This window comes from Plectropomus leopardus, chromosome 13, assembly GCF_008729295.1.
Source record: "Plectropomus leopardus isolate mb chromosome 13, YSFRI_Pleo_2.0, whole genome shotgun sequence".
NCBI classification, from domain to species: Eukaryota; Metazoa; Chordata; class Actinopteri; order Perciformes; family Serranidae; genus Plectropomus; species Plectropomus leopardus.
The window spans coordinates 8,169,724-8,189,794 of NC_056475.1; the positions used below are offsets into that span (position 1 = coordinate 8,169,724).

Genomic DNA, 20,071 nt, shown 5'->3' on the forward strand with positions numbered 1-20,071 from the left:
TTCAGGGAAATGTGCAAAAGTTGGCGATGCACGTAATGGTAATGTATGGCGGTACGGAGGGATGTTATTAGTTGGTTCTACCAGTTTACTGCTGTCTATCAATGTTGGTGAGTCCACTGCTGTTTTACCTCCTAAGGATAGTGAATATTTTCATCTTCCCACAGTTTCATTCAGGCACAATGTGTATAGTAATCTTGCCCAAAGCAGCTTTAGTTAGTAAACAAATTCAAATTGTTAGCACTGCTTATAGAGCTGTATTTTCAGGTCCAGTACCTTTGTGTCTTGCGAAGTAGCGTCCCAAGACGATGAGTAAACAGAGCATGGCGAAGACGACCACAGCCACCACTCCTCCAATCACTGCATGGTCCACCGTTCTGGGTGCTCCCTCTCCAGCCCGTGAATCTGTAAGCAAAGCAAAAAGAAACTTGTGGGAGGGCAGTCAGCCACCACGTCCCTCCTGGGACAGTTAGATGTGATGTGGGATGTGTAGGTTGACTTCTTGATCTTGTGTTCCTTTTATTGCTTCAGGTTTAAAAATTTACAGGTATTTCACATTGGAATATGCCGTCTTTGGGTATTGTTTGTTTCCAACTAACTCCCCTGAGACCAGTTTGGCTTCTTTTTAAAAAACAAAAAAAAATTCTGGTTGGCATTTTAATATCCACTCTGCAAAACTGCCACAGCGATAACAGTTTGGATTGCAATCAGGAATTGATTAAAGTGAGCAGGATAATAATAACCGTGTCCCTGCTGGACTGTGAGAAATCACTCAGGGACAGATTTACTAAGAAAACTGCGCAAATGTGCGCTGCGGTTTTCATCAAGCTTGCGGCGGCAATCGGTGTTTTTAGCACCTGATTTACTGAGGCAGCAGCTCATTATGCACTCAGCTGCTGCTGCCCTCCAGATGCACTTTGCAAGTGAAGGAGAACTCATTACTATTTCTCAGAATATTACTCATAAAATTATGATATTATAATCTTGCTCTATAAATTAATAATAGCCTGATTTCTTCATATCTGTTTCTAGTAATCACTTTTTGGTTATATATAATGGGCAACGTAGTGGTGCAGTGATTGGGGTTAATGTTAGTGTTAGGCTGAAGCCTTTCTGTATGTGTCTGTGTGGATTTCCTCCCACAGTCCAAACAGATGTATGTTACTTAACCCTTTTAAACCCTTTCTTTCAAAATCATGAGAAGAAAGCTATGAGCAATAAAAGAAGAATAAATGACCCAAAAAATAGCAAGAAATAAGTAAAAAGTAGAAGAAAACAACCTAAAAATGAGTAAAAAGACATTAAAAATATAAGAATAAATTAAATAGAAAAAGCACAGAAAAGAAAAAAACAACAAAATGAAACAAACAAGAATTGGTAGAAAGTGAAGTGCTTAAAAGTTATGTTATTTTCCCCTAGCTTTTTTCTTTTTTCCTACACATTTTTCCTTCGACATTTTTCCCTATCTTGAATTTTCTAATCTACAAATTTCTGAACATTTGTGGAATATTTCTTACCAAGTTGCTCGTTGCCTTTTTTGCTCATGTTTTTTTTTTAAAGAAAAAGAGTTCAAAGACTTAAATACATGTGCAAGGCATCTGAAAGCAGCACTAGAAAACTAATGTCACTCCAGGTTTAAAGGGTTAATATGGGAACTCTGAACTGCCCATAGGTGTGAATGGCTGTCTGCCCTATGTGACCTCTGCGATGGACTTGTGACCTGTCCAGCGAGCATGCAGCCTTTTGTGCAACGCAAGCTGGGACAGACTCCAACCACCCTTTCCCTGTTTGACCTACAAGGACAGGCGAACACAGCTAACGGACGGACCATCCATCCCTCTATTTTTAATGCACGTTTCTCTCCACTCTACAATCTTCCTTGTGGCTCTTGTAAATCTCATCTTCACCATGTTTACGCCTCCTTTTTACCCTCAAAACTGAAGACACAAGTGACCTCAATTTAGTGGGATACATTCAATCAATCAACCTCTGTTAGCATGTCTGCTCTTCTTATTTGCACGGTCCTGCCTTAAATGCATATGCAATAAGGACACGCCACACAGTCACAAAAGCCAAGAAAACTCTAACTCCCACCTGGTGTGTCTACTTTATAAATACAGCAGGTGTTTTTGGGGCAGAATGCTCAACACGTTCTCATCCCATGCAGTCAATAGCACTCCCAGGTCGTCAGATACGCAGTGTTTCTCCCATCCCTTAGCGTGTGATACTGAAGCAAAAAGCTCTCTTTGGCAACAATAAAGTATGATAAAATAGGTATGGACTTCGACGTAAAGTATGTGCCGATCAGACTTAAGTTATGTAGCATTATGTTAAAAGAGCATTGATAGGGTGCCCAATAGCTCATCTGGTAGATCTGACGCCCCATGTACAGAGCCTATGTCGTTGCTGCAACGGCCGTAGGTTCGATTCCAACCTTGGAATCGAACCTGGCCCTTTGCTGCATATCATCCCCTCCGTCTTCCCCTTTCAGGCTACAACTTAACTGTAGACTGAATTGTGGCATATCATATGAACCACTGCATGAAGATATGTTGCCTTGGGGATAAGAACGGGCTAAACATGTAAGTAAATCCCTGTGCACGGGCCACACTGCCTGCGTGGGCAACACATGTGCATCGCGAAACCTGTCATTTTTTATTCTGGCGCCCATGTTAACAGGTAAGAGCAGCCACACTGCCCCTGTGAGCAGCGCTGTGAAGCACGACTCAGCTGCTGCTCAGCTGCGGCACATGTAGAGTTATGTGTGGTTTTCAGCAAAAACAGACATTGTAAATGGTTTCTTCATAATAATATTGACACTAATACCACCGTTTACTACTGTTTCAATTTCTTCATCTGTCACGGACAAGAGGAACTACAAAGGAATGTTTTACTCAACCATTCCTGTTTCTGTTTCAAAATAAAAGCTCTCTGGCAATATTTCTGTCAACAGAATTCCTTCAGTTGATTAAACATGAGTTTTATTGTGAAAAATTTACAGGATCGTGTTGTTGATGATGCAGGAGCTTGCACGGCTTCATAAATGAGTGCAGTATGTGCCTTTAATTGTGAAAATACAGTAGTTATAACGTCAGGCAGCTCTGCAGAAGTGCCACAGCAACAACACTGCCAGTGTGAACAGACGTGCAAGCCACAGCAGCTCAGCATGCTTTTTAATCACCGTGTGGCCCGGGTGTTAGTAAATCTCGCCTTCAGTATTTTACTTTTCCCTCAAAATATATTTCTTGCATCAAAGTTCAGTTTAATGCCTTTTTGGTGCTGATAAAAGAACATCTTGGAAGAAATTGCAAGGAGAAACTTTAAGCAACCGTGCACTCAACAAAACATTCACAAATTACTCACAGAGTGGGGATTGTTGATAATGTTTTTAAGTGTTAAGTTAAAAAACAAAACAAAACAGAGGACTTGACAACAAACCCTTAGAGCTCCTGGCTTTAATGCTATGTGAAAGCTATTGATCAAGTGTAGGGATCCATGACAACCCAAAGTTAATATCTGTTTGTGGATGTGATTGGTCCTTCATGGCCCAAAGGAGAGGCCCATTTTTTCATCAATAGCTCACACTGTGTACTATAGTAAAGTGGGTGGAGGTGGAGAGAGATGACTTATGTGGCTAAGTGTTGCGTTGAGATGTGGCCTGGAATTAATTTGCCATTCACATAACACTTTGGTATCTACTATAATGTATACATTACTAATGCAGTTTTGTGCTTTTAGCTTATTAAGGTACCATTACGCCACACACTTAACCTTCACTTCTGAGCTAATGTCTTTTCTAAAGACAAGAAAATAGGGAATGCCAGAAAAAGTAAAGCCAGAACATTGAACAACAGCTCGTCCTTAGCAATCAGCGCACGTGGAGGAAACCATCAGCTCCCACTATCCATTAGCTATAGTAACTCACTAAAACCCCTCCGCACGCTCCTCCAGCCTCGTCCTACACTCAAGGGATTTGCTGAGTGAGCTCCAAGAAAAAGAAACAGCAGGCCACAATTTATTAACGAATAAGAGAAACAGAGAGAGAAACATCATGGATAACATCAGCTGCCGCCCACCTCTACACCCCATGCGTTACCCAACCCGCGGGAATAAAAGAGGAGGGGGGGAGGCAGAGCAAGGCTACCTGTCAAACTCAACAAAACATTACCTGATAGATCTAATAGGTTATTTTGACTTCAGATTTTCTTTTTTAGTGCTGGGCAGATTCAATTAAACTGAGCAGGAATCCCTCTGACATCCAATTCGCTCTTGTCAGGCTGCTAAAGCTGTGCTTTAACACACTTTCCTATTACGATGTTAATGTGGACTTTGGCTCTGGGGGAAGCAGGAGTGCGTGCGTGTGTGGTGTGTGCGGCGTGGTCAGGGTGGTGGAGGTGGCTCGGGTGGCTGCAGAGAATAATTCTCGGTTGTCTATGTCAAATGTTGCTGGATTAAATTCATTTAAGAGGGGAGGGGAGAAGAGAACATCAAAGTCTCCACAATGAGCCCACGAGTCTACATCACATCATATGTTACTTCATGCCGTAATAAGCTCTGCCGTTTGGATTAACCTGTGTCAACAAGAGCGGCCCTTTGGTGCTGTACCAGAAATGGGGCTAGTCTGGGTTGTTAGAGGCAACTAACAACTAACAACTGTTAGAGGCAAGGCTCTGGGGTCCACAAAAACGTCTTCTTATTCTGAAGGAGCATGAAAATCCACAGCAAACGGTTTGGAAATCACTTTTCCAAAGAGGTTCCTTTAAGGTTAGAGATCCTCGAGTTTTACATCTTGTTCCAACTCTTTACTGAAGTTATGATGCTTACATTAAGAGAAATACTCCAAACCAAGAGTTCTCTTTTTATAACCAGTCCATCAAAAAGAATATTGTACATATCTTATGCATCATTTGATTTCCCCTTTCACATTAATTCAGCCTGACACGCTTGTTATCTCTGGAAACTTTGGGATCTCCACTAGAATTTTAAATACAGATCTGTGGATTTGGATTTTTTTAAAATATGTGGCAAGGTGCCATGTTTTTCAAGAAGAGACGGTCATGAGGATGGAGAGCAAGTGGCAGCCTCCGAGGCTAAAAAATGAAGCAAACACAGAAGTGCCAAAAACTGCAATTCTTTGAATGGCCACATGAGGCTGGTTCAAGATTGTAATATGCCAAAATGATCCTTCAGCTACACAGTCAGGTACTATTTCTAATTATTTTGATTTAATCCAGTTGCCTTCCCTCCTGTCTTAACTGGCATACTTTTTGTTAATTTGCTGTGTGGGATTTGAATATAATTTCAGAAATAAACCCTGAATTTGAAATGTAGATGTTAATGAATCCAGCAGGTCCTGTCTTCTCTTTATTAAAGCTGACAGTGTGTTTAAACAAATGTTTTTGTCATGTCATTTTGCAGCACTTAGTTTGTACCCAACTAAGAAATGATGCATTAATAATCTGCGTCAGGAACCTATAGTATGACATGATTAAAAACAAATACCTTTGCTCTGATCTCCAAAAATGACAGAAAATAGGGAAAATAACAGAAGAGAAGAATCTATTTGATGTTATGCAAACACCTCTTGTGCTCTACCTATGAACAAAACAAAAAGAATTCATATCCATTGTTGTCAAAGGAAGATTTTCTTGTATGATTTTCATGTTACTGAAAGCAGACTTAGCTTTGACAGTGTGTTTTCATTACTGATTGTGCACTGGCAGCCATGCCTTTTTGACACCCTCTTCTCTCTAGTTTGATTGCAACAAAGTTTTCTTCAAGGTGGAATTTTAAATTGTAAAAAATGAAATAAAATAAATGTATTATTCATTATTATACACTTTTTCCCCAAATCAAAGTGATCACAAAGCTCAACTTGCTTGCTGGATCTTGACCTTTTGCAGGTCAGTAACGCTGTGGCAACATTAAGAGTTCTTGCTGGAATGACGAAGCAGACAATTTCTGTCATAATCAAACCAAAAAATGAAAGAGGGTTGTTTGGGTTGCATTTTAAAGTGCCCTGTTTGTAAGCCAAAAGAAGAGCGTGGATGACAGCTGCAGAGCATGTGCTGTCAGTTTCTGGAAGCACTCAGTCCCAGAGATCCCACATAAAGCAATTTGCATGTCATATCAGTGAGTATCACTTATGAGCAATTACTGTCACCCAGTGAAATACAGTATATTTGTGTTATTATCTCGCACAGGGAGTCAAACTTCAAATTGCACAGGTCATTGTTTTAGCAATCAAAGAAGTGCACATTCCAGGCAATTTTAGTTATTGCCTTTCCTTAAAAGTCACTTCTGTCGCAAGTAAGAAGCACCTAACGTCCACATCAAACCGCAAAACTCGTACAATCTGCATGTCTTCATATTAATTACAAAGGCAAGCAGTATCCCAAAATGGTTGGTGCCATTTATATAACTACTTGAAAGAGCCATTTGGCCATTCATTTAGTGATCATGACTCAAGGGAGAAATTTCAATAAAGTTTGACAGCCGTTTCTCCACCTTCTTGTTACTCAGAGTGTCAAACAATCATCGACTCTCATCATCAAACTCTGCAGCTCTCTCTCTTTTTCATTTATTTATCATTTTTTAGCTTTTTGTTGTGGTTTTACAGCATATTGATTGTTTGGTTTGATTATCACACTGCACTGCCCCTGTTTCCAGCAATAGCAGACAGCTAAACAGCTAGACAGATAAACCTACATGGTACCTGCCCAGCACCAAACAAAACTTTAACTCAGAGCCAAAAAGTGCCCAACGTCATTAGCATTTTTTTTTTCATTGTCCAATCAGGTTAACTGAAAGGCAGGACTTCAGTGGTGGCGTTGACAACAAGTCATAGGGTACATGGTTTGCAATGATCTAACGTTAGCTGACTTTCAGCGCCACCCAAGTAATTTCTAATGTTGTACCAACTGAAAATAGGTCTAACAACTGACAACAGATTGTCAGAGCGTCCCTGACTCATCCTAAAATAAGCCTTGAACCAACAATCATCCAGGCGAAGCTCTTGGACCAGCTGGTGGTACTCTCTGTGATTTTTCCTCTTTCTGAGAGCCTCTGTTTTCCTGTGACCACTGTTTTAATTGGGAAAAGCCTCTTTCCTTCAATCAGAGCTAGAGTGAGTGCCCTCTGCCTGTCCATTTTTCATGCAGATTTTAAAGTGCAGATCTGTGAGTTTATCTCATTGCAAAAGCAGTTAAGCTAAGGACACGTGACTGCGGTTGCTGAGCAAACATAAAAAAAGACGCGGCAAGCTGCAAACAGTGCTCTGTCTGATTAGGGAATAAGAAAGTTGAGAACCTAGCTGCTCGTGAGGACAATAAATTTCTTTCTGAGAGTTGGCAGAGATCAAAACAGCCCAAAGGAGAGTGTAAATTGGAATGGGATGATAGTTTTGCTCTCTATCTGGTGAATACTGGTTGTAATCATGTTAGCATATTAGATAATAATATATCAGTGCTGTATGTCAGTGAACTAGTTTTGGAATTTTTCTGCCCCCTAGTGGCCAAACACTAATTAATGCAGCTTTAAAACGCAAACGCAAGACGTTTGTCTTTTTGAGGCTGATGACAAAAGGGATTTTATGACAAAGGTACTGCAAATAAACCGTGCAGGGTGTAAAAGTCATCATATAAGGTATGTATTAGATGCTTTTAAGGTTAGAATTTATATACAAGAAAAGTCAGTGAGTCAAAATTTGAGGATTCAGCTTGTGGGACTATTAATGTCTACAATAAATATCATAGTAGCGTGGTGTTGTTATTTGGGTGTATAGCTCGTTCATCTCAACCAACACAGACAGACAGTGTTGGTTTAAAAGCAAGTTATAGCGTAAACATCGGCATTTTCATATACACATAATCATAACCGCTTGCCTCGATTGAATGGAGAGGATTTTTTTCAAAGCACAACCAAACAGTTGCAGAATCAAGCATTTTCATATTACGTCCATTCTGTCTGGATTTATCTTAAAGCTGACACACAGCTCCGTCTCCCTTTGAAATGTGCCTGAAATATAAATGATTAATCACGAATGGGCTTCAAACAAGGTGTCCAGAGGGCTAAACAACACGCGCAACAGTCAATCAAGAGTGGTCATTTTGGCAGCGGGAGAAATGTCCACCTTAAGTGGGAACGTGAAGTATCTCATTTTCATAGGACATGTTGACAGAGGCCTGATTTGAGACAGAGGAGATCTCCTAATTGGATCTTCTAATCTGCTAATTAAGCATTAGTGATTTCACTGGTGTGCCTGTGCTGCCTGCAGATAGAAGGGCAATCAGGAATACAGCAGAGCTATGTGGGTGGGGTGTCATAAGAGCACATTGGCTTGTCAAGATCCACTCCCATTGCCCACAACACTCTCGGTTAAAGAGTGAATGTAATTAAAGTCCCGATGAACCTATTCATTGAACCTATTTAAAAATGTCAGTTAAATCTTTTGCCTCTCGGGTAGTGCACCATGCGGTGTACATACAGAGGAACTTGGCCTCAGATTTATTGAGTCTTTTCCAAAATGTCAAAAAAAGTGTTGCACTTCAGGAAATAAGCAGTGCCATTAAAAACACCGTCCAGAAAAAAAAAAGATGCTGGGGTCAAATAAAGTTGAGAGTGAAATGATTTAAATCAATGTCATTAAATTTTGACTTCAGCAGTGATTTAAGAGACATTCTGGGCTTTACCAGCCTGATCGCGGATTCTGAAACGGGTTTTCTGTGATTTAAAGGCCTCATTACTTTTGATATCTGTTACTGTGACTGGAAAAACCAAAAGCACTCTGCATGAGGATCTCAACCTGATAACATGTGATACTAAAATAATATTCCAGCAATTCAGAATTGCACTTGAATAAATTTGAAGGGCTCCATAAAGACAGGGATATGAAGTAAGAATGGTAAAAATTGATGCAGCATGGCTGAGATATCCTGACTTGTAGTCCCTGGTGTGAGTTAAGCTCTAAAAATGATGGAACTTAGATTTCCCATAATAAACAGCCTGATGATCATTAGGGTCATTTTATGTTACTTGTTTTGAGTAAAATTTGCAGTTTGGCCCCATTAAGGTCATGGCAGAAGATAAAGGTTTTAAAAAGCAAGATCCTAACAGAGTTCTGTCTTCTTTAAACAGCCTGCCAGAAGAAAATGTAGTCATTGTCACGAACCATGGCTGTTTTTCTCGTGGCTTTTTAGCGCCCAAACATGATTTCAAGCAGGGATAGTGCAACAAAAAGTGTTTTTTTATAACCTAGAGATTGCTGCTTTTACAAGCATGGATTATACCCACATCTTTTCCTGACCATACCCACATCTTTTCCTGACCATAACCAGGTGGTTTCTGTGCCTAACCTTATCACACGCCAACCACAGTGTTGCTGAAATGTCAAGTATCCACTACATAATAACATACAAATGTTACATACTCATGGTTTGCAGAAACCCACAATGCCAACATTTATTCTGGCGATTGGGTTCTCATTAAAGATAAAAAGACAGAAGAGATAATGTAAACAAATAAATTATATTTTGCCACACAGATTATATTAATTTCCTAAATTAGCAATGAGGAGGGAGGGGCCATTGTTAGGTTTGTTGTCCTGAAGTGCGAAAAACAATGAACTAATGTCTTTATATTAAGAGCAGTATGATATTAGGCAGACTACTGAATAATGGTTTTGAGGCAGATATAGCTAATCACTTTTGGACAAACAATCAAAAGAAAAGAAACAAAGTGATAACTTCACAGGGATCTATACAGACTTTAATTTTGAGTTTCTAACTTATCAGAGATTGCTCTAATTTTTGGACTTCCTTTCCAAATGAGCTTTTCTACACTTACGCAGATTGGAAAAGGGGGCTGTAACATCATTTTAATGTAATTCAATTAGACAAAGCAAAGAAGACAGTGACACTTCATTTCATTATGAATTCATATCTTTTTCTTTCTAAAACTTTTTTTTTTCTGCCACAAAAAGACAGTTGTAATTAGCAGTTATACTGAGGCATTGTCTCCTGAAAATAACACATCACCAGTAGTTGATTTCAACCTTCACTGTCTGGCACACACTTCAGGGCCCGCTTTTAAAATAGAAAGCTCAAACACAGCTGAAAGAGAAGCTTGGGTAATGTCTGAAATGAGATTGAATATTTTCTTAATTTATACCTGGTAGGTGGGGAGGAGAACGCCATACAAAAGAAGCGGGTATTTCTCTCTTTGTGGTATTCCTCGTGTAATATAAAGTGTCGTGCATGTAATGAATTCTATTTCTCGTGCCAAACAATACAGTCATGAGAGGGAAAGCAAATATTCCATCTCCTTGCAGAAATACGCCAATAGTACATTATCTCCTAAGAAACCTCGCACCTTGTGTTTTTTTCTTTTTCTGATGGAGCTATTCATCATTTATCTAATCACGCCCGGTATTCATCCAAAATGTAATATAATTATGGGCTATAACTGTTCTCAGGATATTAAGCTGTATCTAGGCCATGGCTAGCTCAATAAACACCTTCTAATAATGGCTTTTAGTGGTCTCAGGAGTGACTTATCCTAACACATTGAGGACTCTCTATGGCTCCCAAGGCCAAATGAGTTTGCAGCTTGTTGCAGAGATGCACATCAGTCCTGTTAATGGGGACACTGTTTGGAAAAAAAAAAAAGCCCAGTGGAGCTTCTCTCCATCCACCAGACTGCCCCTTTCTTCTCTCATGCGTGATTATCACCACCCCCCACTCACCAACCCGCCCCCAACACTCTCCTCCCATCCCGCTGTCACCGAGCTGCCTCCAGCCTGGGTCATTTCAACGGCTGAAAAACTCCCCAGGATTTATGCTTGTGGATGTGAAAGGTGGCCAGAGGCCTGGTTTGTGTGTGTGTGTGTGTGTGTGCTCATGTTGAATATGTGACACTGGGCATCAGAGGAATCCCTTGTGTTAGAATATGTAATCTTTTGACTTTTACAAAGATATGGTCAAAATGAATGACTGACAGTTAGTTATAAACGCGTTTTTAAGGAAAATGACGTTGCTCATCAAAAAGTAAATTTGTGATCTAAACTGAAAAATCTTGTCAAGGTCAAGGGGACAGCAATGAAAAACAAGAATTGACTCCCTTAGTCAAGTCGTGTGTCTCCTCTGCTGTTGGTAGAGTGATAATAACAACAGAGGAGACTGTGTGTATCCTGGTGTTGTGAGACAGAACGGTATCAGTGAAATGACATCGGGGGCTTTGTGTAGATCTGTGTACACAGCAGAGTCATCCCTGGGTGAAGGAACTGTGCCAAGGAAATGACGGGCTAATCCTGGAAAAAGAGCCTGAAACAATGGCTACATTTACATACATGCAGTAAACAGACTGTAGTACATTCTCTGGTCAAGGTCGACACAGAGATGATCTGTTTACACGAGCACTTTCATGGCTTACCTCTCTGACTCTACCTATTTCCATAAATCAACAAATAAAAAGAATCGTTTTTGATGATTTGCAGCTTTTGTCTTTTTTTTTTTTTAACAGTGTATGACTCTAGTTTGCATGGAGGACACACCATGACACAGTGTCTTAAGCAAGAGTTCTCATGATCTGTCACCACTGGTTATGGTCTGCTTAGATTTATCAAGCTATTCTGTTAATTCCTTATCTAGGTAGTTTTACTCTTTAATTTCCCCTTAATTTGCTTTAAAGGGACCTATTATGCTCATTTCCAGGTTCATACTTTAGGTCTCTACTAGATCATGTTTACATGCTTTTATGTAAAAAAAAAAAAAGGCATGCCCCGTTTTAGCACCTGTCTCTTTAAGCCTCTTTTTCCGCATCTGTGCGCTCTGCATCTCTGCACTGTTACTGCAGGAAGGTAATCACTGGAATGAGTATAGGGTAAGAAAAATCCAAAAGTTTCCTAAATCCTCATAACTGTCCAGCAGGGATATGATCTGAAAATTAACAACAACAACCAAGATTACATGTTTCTCTGACATTAGCTTTTAGCTACATGTAGCAGTGAGAAATGACTGTAATGGGGTATAGTGGCACTTCCTACCACGAAAAACCACCAATAAAAGCTTCTAAATGCAAATCTTCACACGCTGACATCTGAAATTGTGCAGAAATAAACAACATCAGAAAAGAAGATTGCATATTTCCCTGTCATTAGTATGTAACACATTTACTTGCAGCTATGGGATGACAGTAACTGAACTTAGCATCACTTTCTCCCTTGAAGAATAATCAATAAAAGCCTCAAAACATACATAAATCTTCATAACTGGACATATTCAAGAAGAAATGTTATCAGAATTTGGGGAAAAAGAATAACAACATTGGCTAACAATGTTACATGTTTACCTGACGTTAGCATGTAGCTACATGTAGCAGTGGGGGTGGGTGGGGGCAGATGACCATGTGTCTTTCACGACCTAACAAACAGATTTAAAATGGTCCGTAGCCTGAGGTTTTTGCTCATAGGGAATACTGTTACATATGTTCATAGCTCATTATTTGAAACATCGCAATGCAAACTGATTAAAAATTCTGTAATGTGACAGTATTTCAAACTGCAAATCATCTTGATGCTGCTATTCTGTAGACAGACAGGAAATGTAGAGTCCAAAATGGAGAAATCTACCACAACAAGCCTTAACCAGTGTTTGCCACTGCATGAAGTCGTCACCACGTCACTAAAATTCCAACAACACTTCTTCTGCAAGGATGTGCAGTGTAATGTTTTTTTTGGTTTTGTTACAGCAGTTTTTATAATCAGCGTTAGACTGAAGACAACGCTTCTGCTTGCTCTCACACATACATAAAGACTGACTGCCATCAGGGAAAACCAGGATGCATGTAAACAATGTTAGGGAGTCTCAAAAGGACTATTATAATTGGAATTTCATACAATTGTTTAATCACAGCTACTTAACCAAGAGTAAGTACAATGTCTGTTAAAAGAGATCATTCCAAATCTGTGAAGACATCTCAATTTTTACTGAACGAGCACAGTATGGTTATTCAAGTGTAAATCAAAAGACAAAGTTGGACCTTTGTCATACAGATGTGGCAATAAAACGCTGCAGAGCCAAGAGAAAAAAAAAGGAATCTGGCCATTATGTAAAGATGGAGGCCTAGCAGAATATTTCCTTTGTTATCACAGTCCCTCTATCCCTGCTTTGTCATGCTATTTTGGCCGTCGCTGAGGAGCAGTGTTGTGGCACAATCTCTGCCAGGTGTAGCAACACTGACAAAAACCAGCAGTGATAATAAAATCCTTCAGCTGAGTGCATGGTGTCGGCCTCTAATCCGAGCCTCACCTCAAAGGAAATTCAGACCAGCTTACATGCATGGATGGTGTCAGGTAAAAAAAAAAAAGGGAGGGAATCTGCTCTATTCCACATACAGCTCACATTATAGCCAGAGGCTGTATCAGTGCTGCAGAAAAGTGAGTGTGACAATGGATGATCTCCACGGCTGGGTTTGTCCTATTTACACAAAATACTGAGGGTATTGTTTATTGATAGATTTTTAAAAGCAGTATCCTTGCGATGACAAATCCCTGGTTGCAGCTTCATGGAACAAAATTGGGAGAACATTTAGTCTAGCTTTGTCTGCCAACACCCAGACCGAGTGCACATAAGGGAAGAAAATGGCACAAGAGTGACCAAAGCCTCGGTTGCAGGCCAGCATGGAATTATGGACAGGGGACAAAATTTTCCAAACTGGGCCCCTCATTTACACCGCTTCCAGCAACACCCACCCACCATTAGCTCTAATACCAACACAGCAATTTCAAATGGTCTCACTACAATGACTACTCTGAGGACTTACATCATCACACATGAATACAATTGGGCTCATTGGTTCCACAAGACCCTCGGCTTTTCAGCCGTACCCAATTTAAGCAATTCCAAGACTATTTAGGAAGCCCAGTTTGCAGAAATATTCAAATAAACCAATTTTGCCAAAAAAAAAAAAGGTTATTCTCCCTTGCCAAAATTTGGCTAAACTTTGGAGCTTTATTTAGCCCCTTCCCAACAAGAGAGCATGACATGATTGGTGCAAATGGACGCCTCCGGTCGTCTAGTTCCATATGATAGCAGTATCTTCACTCTCGCCTTAGAAGCACACCACATGGGATTTTAATTGCTAGTCTGGCTAGCTCCTCACCTTGGCCATGTTCAGCTTCGCCTGTCATGCCTGGTGCTTTTTCACACTTTATTTTGGCCAGAAATTTGGCCACTCTTCTCCTTCCATTTTCTAGTTCTCTCTGTACCCTTGCCTTTTTAGAGGCTTTTTTTGGCGAGGCATTTTATATTAAGCTAGTCAAGGTTGCATCTTTACATTTGTGGCGTGTTTGTGTTCTGCACATCCCTCAGTTTTTATGAAAATGGTGCAGTCCGAACTTGAATAACTGCACCTGATAGGTTATCAGATGACACGCTGAAATGTGTAATAATGATAACGATAAATGTATTTACGATGTAAACACACATAACTTTTATTTTACAGTAATGTAGGTCAGTAGTAAACTACTTGATCCATTTAAGGGTCAACCATAGACCTTTGTGTTCCCACCTAACAGGGCCTAGGGTCGGGTCATCCCTACACTTTGACTCTCCCTGACGGCAGGCCTGCCAATGCTACTTAATAAAGGTGTTTCCTTATGAACTGCAGTCATAATTGAGTTTTCCTTACTCTGCCCTGCTGTCGTCCATGACAACACTGGCCCAGCCAAGCTACTAAAAACAGCATAACTGCCTCAGATGAAAGTTGTAAGACTTAGTTGCTGTCATGGCAACACTGAGCCTAAATGCAAATTACAATAAGAGCATTCAAAAACAAGAAACATGCAGGTCACATGCCTTGGGATCCTATTTTGCAACTAAAACTTGTGAGGAATAATGCCAGCCTCGAGCTCACCACCTGCTGTGTCCGCCTGCTTGGAGCTCAGGGTATCAACCAAATTATGGTAATTATTATACAAAAAAACTAAAATGAATTTATACAAAATACATGCTATATAACAAATGCGTTAGAATTGAATGGTTATGTGCATCAACCCAAGACAAAAAACTGCGTGCTAATTAAGGCCTACAGAATGTGCAGTCAGTGGTTTCACCATTTTGGTCCAGACTGAAATATCTAATGACTGGATGGATGTCCATGAAATTTTGTACAGATGGTCATGGCCTCTTGATGATGTATGACTCTGGTAATCTGACATTTTCTCCAGGGCTGATGACACATCACATATGAGTGTTTTGGTCAGCAATCACACTAATGTGTATTGTAAACCTTACATATAATTACTGTTGGTATTATGCAAAATTGTTAGCAAGAGGTCTGGAAAGAGCTTGTGAGAGATAATGTGACAGCAGTTAGGGAGAGACTGCAGGTGTTAGCATTTCAGCAGGTAGCAGAGGCGGGCGACAGATGGGGATGATTGACAGTTTAGATTCATGTGAAATTGTTTTACTTGTTTGTGTTCATCTGGTGGCCTAATGAAAACAGCAAGGACATTAGAAATGATAAAGAATTACACAGCGAGATTACCAATGTTTCCAAATGAGTTTCTGAAATAAATAACAAAAAAAAGGTAATTTTCAACATCTTCTAACCACAAAGTCTTTTTGTCTATACAGTTAAAGGCCCACTGTGAAGGATTCAGGGGTATATATATATATATATTGGCAGAGATGGAATTTTAATATAAAAGTATCCACATGTCCTTTCTCTAGTGTAAACACTTGACAATAAGAAGCGTTGTGTTTTTGGTACCTTAGAGTGAGTCATTTATATCTACGGTCGGGTCCTTGTCCATCAAGTCTGCCACATTGCCTGCAATATTTCTCCAGTGGCCCAGAACGGACAAACCCAACACTGACTCTAGATAGGGCCATTAGCAATTTCAGGTTTATGCATCAACCAATATAGTTAGTAGCCCTGTTGGCAATGAGCAGCATCAGAAAAACACTGACATTTTTTTGTGAACATTTTTTCTCCTGGTAAAAACCTCCTGAACAACTGGATCTCAAGTTGTTAGAGAAAATAGGTGAGAATGTGTCAGCAGGTGCTGGTCTTGCCGACAGCTGTGACGAGCTAAACTGATTTGTAACATGAAACTGCTTTATTCAGTGTTTTTACCACCTGCTTTGTTTGTTTTGGGGAGAAAAAGACTTCTGTGGATAATTTGGCTCCTAGAAAAAAGCCTCCTGAACAATAAACACTGAAAGAATTCTAAGCGGGGGAAGTTTCAACTGGTTGCGATCTGCAACCCTCACCGCTAGATGCCACAAAATCCCCCTAAATCTTACACAACCCTCAAATTGAGCTGCATTGCATAACTCTTCAAAAGCTGAGCAGATAATTTGGAAAATTTGAATATACAATTCCTCTGTGAAATTGTGGATTATCATTCCCAAAAAATCCCTTATACGTTGCTGCTCCCATGTATGAGGGGCTTGCCTTTCCACTATCGCTCGTATAACACGCATACGTGACCTTGGATTGGCAAAAATGATGGCTTTCTGCAACAGAAATAAACCTGCAAATGTTTTGGACATCCCACGCCACGCTTTTGTAATGTTGTCACAAGTGGAGAAGTCGCATAACATTGCAAGAAAAGTTGTATGACGTCACTCAATGGAAACGCCGTCATCTTGCAATTGTGTTCGACAATCGACATTTCGAAAATATCTCTAAATTTTTGTGCAAATCTGTAATGGAAACCTGCCTAGTGTTCCTTTAAATATTTTCACATTTCGATTTGTCAGTTTTTGAAATGTAGTAGTAATATGCGTGGAGAATGCTGTTTGGATGGAGGATGGACTCGTGGTTCAGTTTAACATTTATATCTGTTTTCATATGACTATATCAAGGGGCCCTGTGTTGTGATTGGTCAGCTACTTGTGGAGTTCCTGAACAATGTTGGACATCAAACGAATGACTCTACATCAAAACAAGGCACATAAGATGTGTGCCACTTGTTGACGTGCTTAAAATGTTTAACTCCAGACAGCCTTTGCTGTTCAGACTGATTAAAAACATCGGATCAGTGTCACAGGTGAGGAGAAGAATCACTACTGATTACACCTCGCTGTCTATTTCAACACTGCGCCGTCTATTTCATCATGTGAAAGCCAGACGGAACCTTAGAGGTTCACTTAACTTTCAGCAGGAGGTGAGTTATGAGAGGAGAAAGAGGTTTTTGGGAGGGGGGGCTGTTTGTCACCTGCCATACTCAGTTGTGAATCTGAAACTAATTAATTCAGCATATGTGCCTCATTTGAATAGAGCCCCAAAGGCGGGTTCAAGTCACTGAGTGCCAACCCTCAAACACATCTATCTCTGTGTGCACACATAAATGCTTGTTTTAAAAAAAAGAGGATCCCGTGGTGGCACTGATATAAAATTCTATAATGGGCTTTCCATAAAAAACACCTTCCTCAGCTACAAACCTTCATTCCTTTTCTAAAGGTGTTAAACAGGTTTCCGCTTAGCCTACCTACAATCATGATTCAGTGAATGCAAGTGGAAAACACAATTTTGTACTATTTCTGCAGTGACCCAATAGTACCACCCCTCTGACATCTCTGCCCTCTAAAGAGAATTCATAATATTCTGTCTTCCACTTTCAGATTTATTCCACGAATCTGTTGACCAGCGTGGACCCAGGAACTACAGCCTCTGAGCTAACGCTGCATAGAGTATTAAACAGAAATCCTTCAACTCTTTCAACCCTTACTGTGTTTTCACTCTGGCATGTCAAATATTGATATTTTCAGAATTGGTTATTAAAAAATGCCATCAGGTTTACTTGTACTGCACATGTTTGAGGACATATTTTTGATAGGAAAACTGTATATTGCTTGGGTTTTTCCCTGCAGATTTTCAACACACAACAAATGTAGTAACATAAACGGATAGAGGAGGGTGCTACTGTCAAGAACAGAGAGTGTAAAAACAAAAGTTAAGAAATAAAAAGACAAATCTTCCTGAGATTTGTCTCTCCTACTGTATATCTTTTTCCTATTTACATATCATGCTTTGGGTAAAGAGGAAGGACAATATTCCACTGAGTCATCACACCTGAGCCTGAGTTTTGCCCTGTATTTCTCTACATGTTAGTGAATCTGCACCATGGGGAGTCATGCTGAGTTAGCTGCCAGCAGTTTCTGTTTGCACAACAACTTCTGATATGGAAGAAAGTATCTAGTTTAATGACTACAGGGCGAGATCTGAAGTTTAAAGGAGCATCATTTTATTTGATTTCTAAGCAGATTTATTGATGTTTTTTGCTCAATTGACATCAGAGAATCTGCGACTTTGTCACTGGAGGGAGTAGGTTTCTCTGATATCACCATTATGTTTTCTATTTGTTTAGATTTGGTTGAGTTATGACCATAGATTGTATATATGAAGACGGACAAGGACTCTAAAATTGCTCTTGCTGTACAAAAATGAAGCAAAAATTTGAAGACAGACTCTGAGCTGCAGCGATTTGAAAAATGATGAGCTGTGGCATCCCCTGCCCATACACCCATTAAGTCTGACACTCCATGTTAGTGAATGGACATAGGTCAAACTAAAAACTCATGGTACACACTTAATAAATGTTTCCCAAAGATGGTATCTTTCACTGAAGATAGTACTCATCACCCTGATTAAGTGTTTGTAAGCGTGAGTAATTAAATTATACAAAAAGGGGATTTTCTGCCATAACTGACAGCTGTGACAGCCAATCTATGCACTTGCATTCAATAGAGCTGCTCACGATTTGGTTGTACGGGTGTTTTGGCGGGTGGCTTTCTTTCATGCTGATTCCACTGCGTGTCAGGTTCAACCAAGGCCAAAACCATTTCATCATCATCAAACCAGAAAAAAAAGATTTTGTATGCAAAAAAATCATCAAACTAATGCTGTGGCTGTCAAAAGCTGCCACTGTGTCCCTTTAACCTAGCAGTATGACATGAAGTCAGTGATGTTGGCAATACCATCTGTCCCTTTGATAGTCAGCCGACCCAAGATCACCTGTGCACTGCTGTCTCCGAGGTCTGCAAGGACTCCGTCTTGAAGTCATAAGGACATCATTTGGAATTTGGCCAAATTTCCAATCAAATGTCTTTTCAAATTTCTTTCATACTCAACACAGGAACCATACTACAGCTGTAGAGCGTTCACATTAAACACACAACAGACATAAACTTCACTAGTACTTTCCTAAGTTGGCTGCCCCATGTAGCAGCAGTAATCAAGAATGTGAAACAACAAGACATTTGATGCACATCAATACCTGGTGATAATTTGGCACATTGTGGCTCTGTCAATTAACGAACGCCTTGTCTCTTTAATGACATCCAAATGTGACAGCTTAGTCCTTGGATTAAAGAGAAAGGTCCCGTGCTTCAACTGCCACAATCCTGCTGTGAGCAAAGTGGCCATTATATTGCTACATTTCTCTCCACTACCAGATCTCTGAGAGCGGCTCAATTATCCCACTACTTTCACACGCTTGCTGACAGCCGTGTTGGCAGGTGTGTCCTTTCCAGACGCGCTCACCTCTCCGGATGGGAAATTAGTCAGTGCTGCTAGCCATCAGCTAAAGCAACTGACATCTTCCACCAGCATGCCCTTTCATTAAGAGTGAGGAGATAGAAGTGAGATGAGAAACGGAAACGCTGTTTGAACATCTAACACCAAAACGCTGGCTCTAAACTGTGGACCACATGCAGCTTTAAAAACAAGCTACGGGGGAGTTAATTTATCTCATGCAGGTATTACGACAACAGAAAAAAATCCTCCACAAAGCAAAGCCTACATTGAGTGTAGTGTTGATGGCCACTATTGTCCCACAATGCAACTGCACAAAAGTGACAAAAAAAGTTGACTGTGGTTAAATGGCTCCAACCCAGAAACACAAAATAAGAAACAAATTCTTGTTAAGTAATATTAACTGGCTTCTCTCCTCAACTTTATTTGTTAAAATGTTCCAGAGGTACAGTGACTCATTTCTTGGTGCAAACATACTATGCCACTGCCAAATCAGTGCACAAGCACTATAAACAAACTACAAAGTGAGGAGGCT

At 40.1% G+C, this 20,071-nt stretch overlaps 1 protein-coding gene across 4 annotated transcripts in view; it reads right to left on the reverse strand.

Annotated features, from left to right (window-relative positions):
* The window catches only part of cadm1a (cell adhesion molecule 1a), a 438,346-nt gene that overhangs the window by 4,830 nt on the left and 413,445 nt on the right, over window positions 1–20,071 (reverse strand). For all 4 annotated transcript variants that reach the window (XM_042499349.1, XM_042499346.1, XM_042499347.1 and 1 more), the window contains one exon: window positions 274–402. In XM_042499349.1, coding sequence (XP_042355283.1) covers window positions 274–402 — 129 coding nt within the window. The remainder of the gene's footprint in view (window positions 1–273; window positions 403–20,071) is intronic.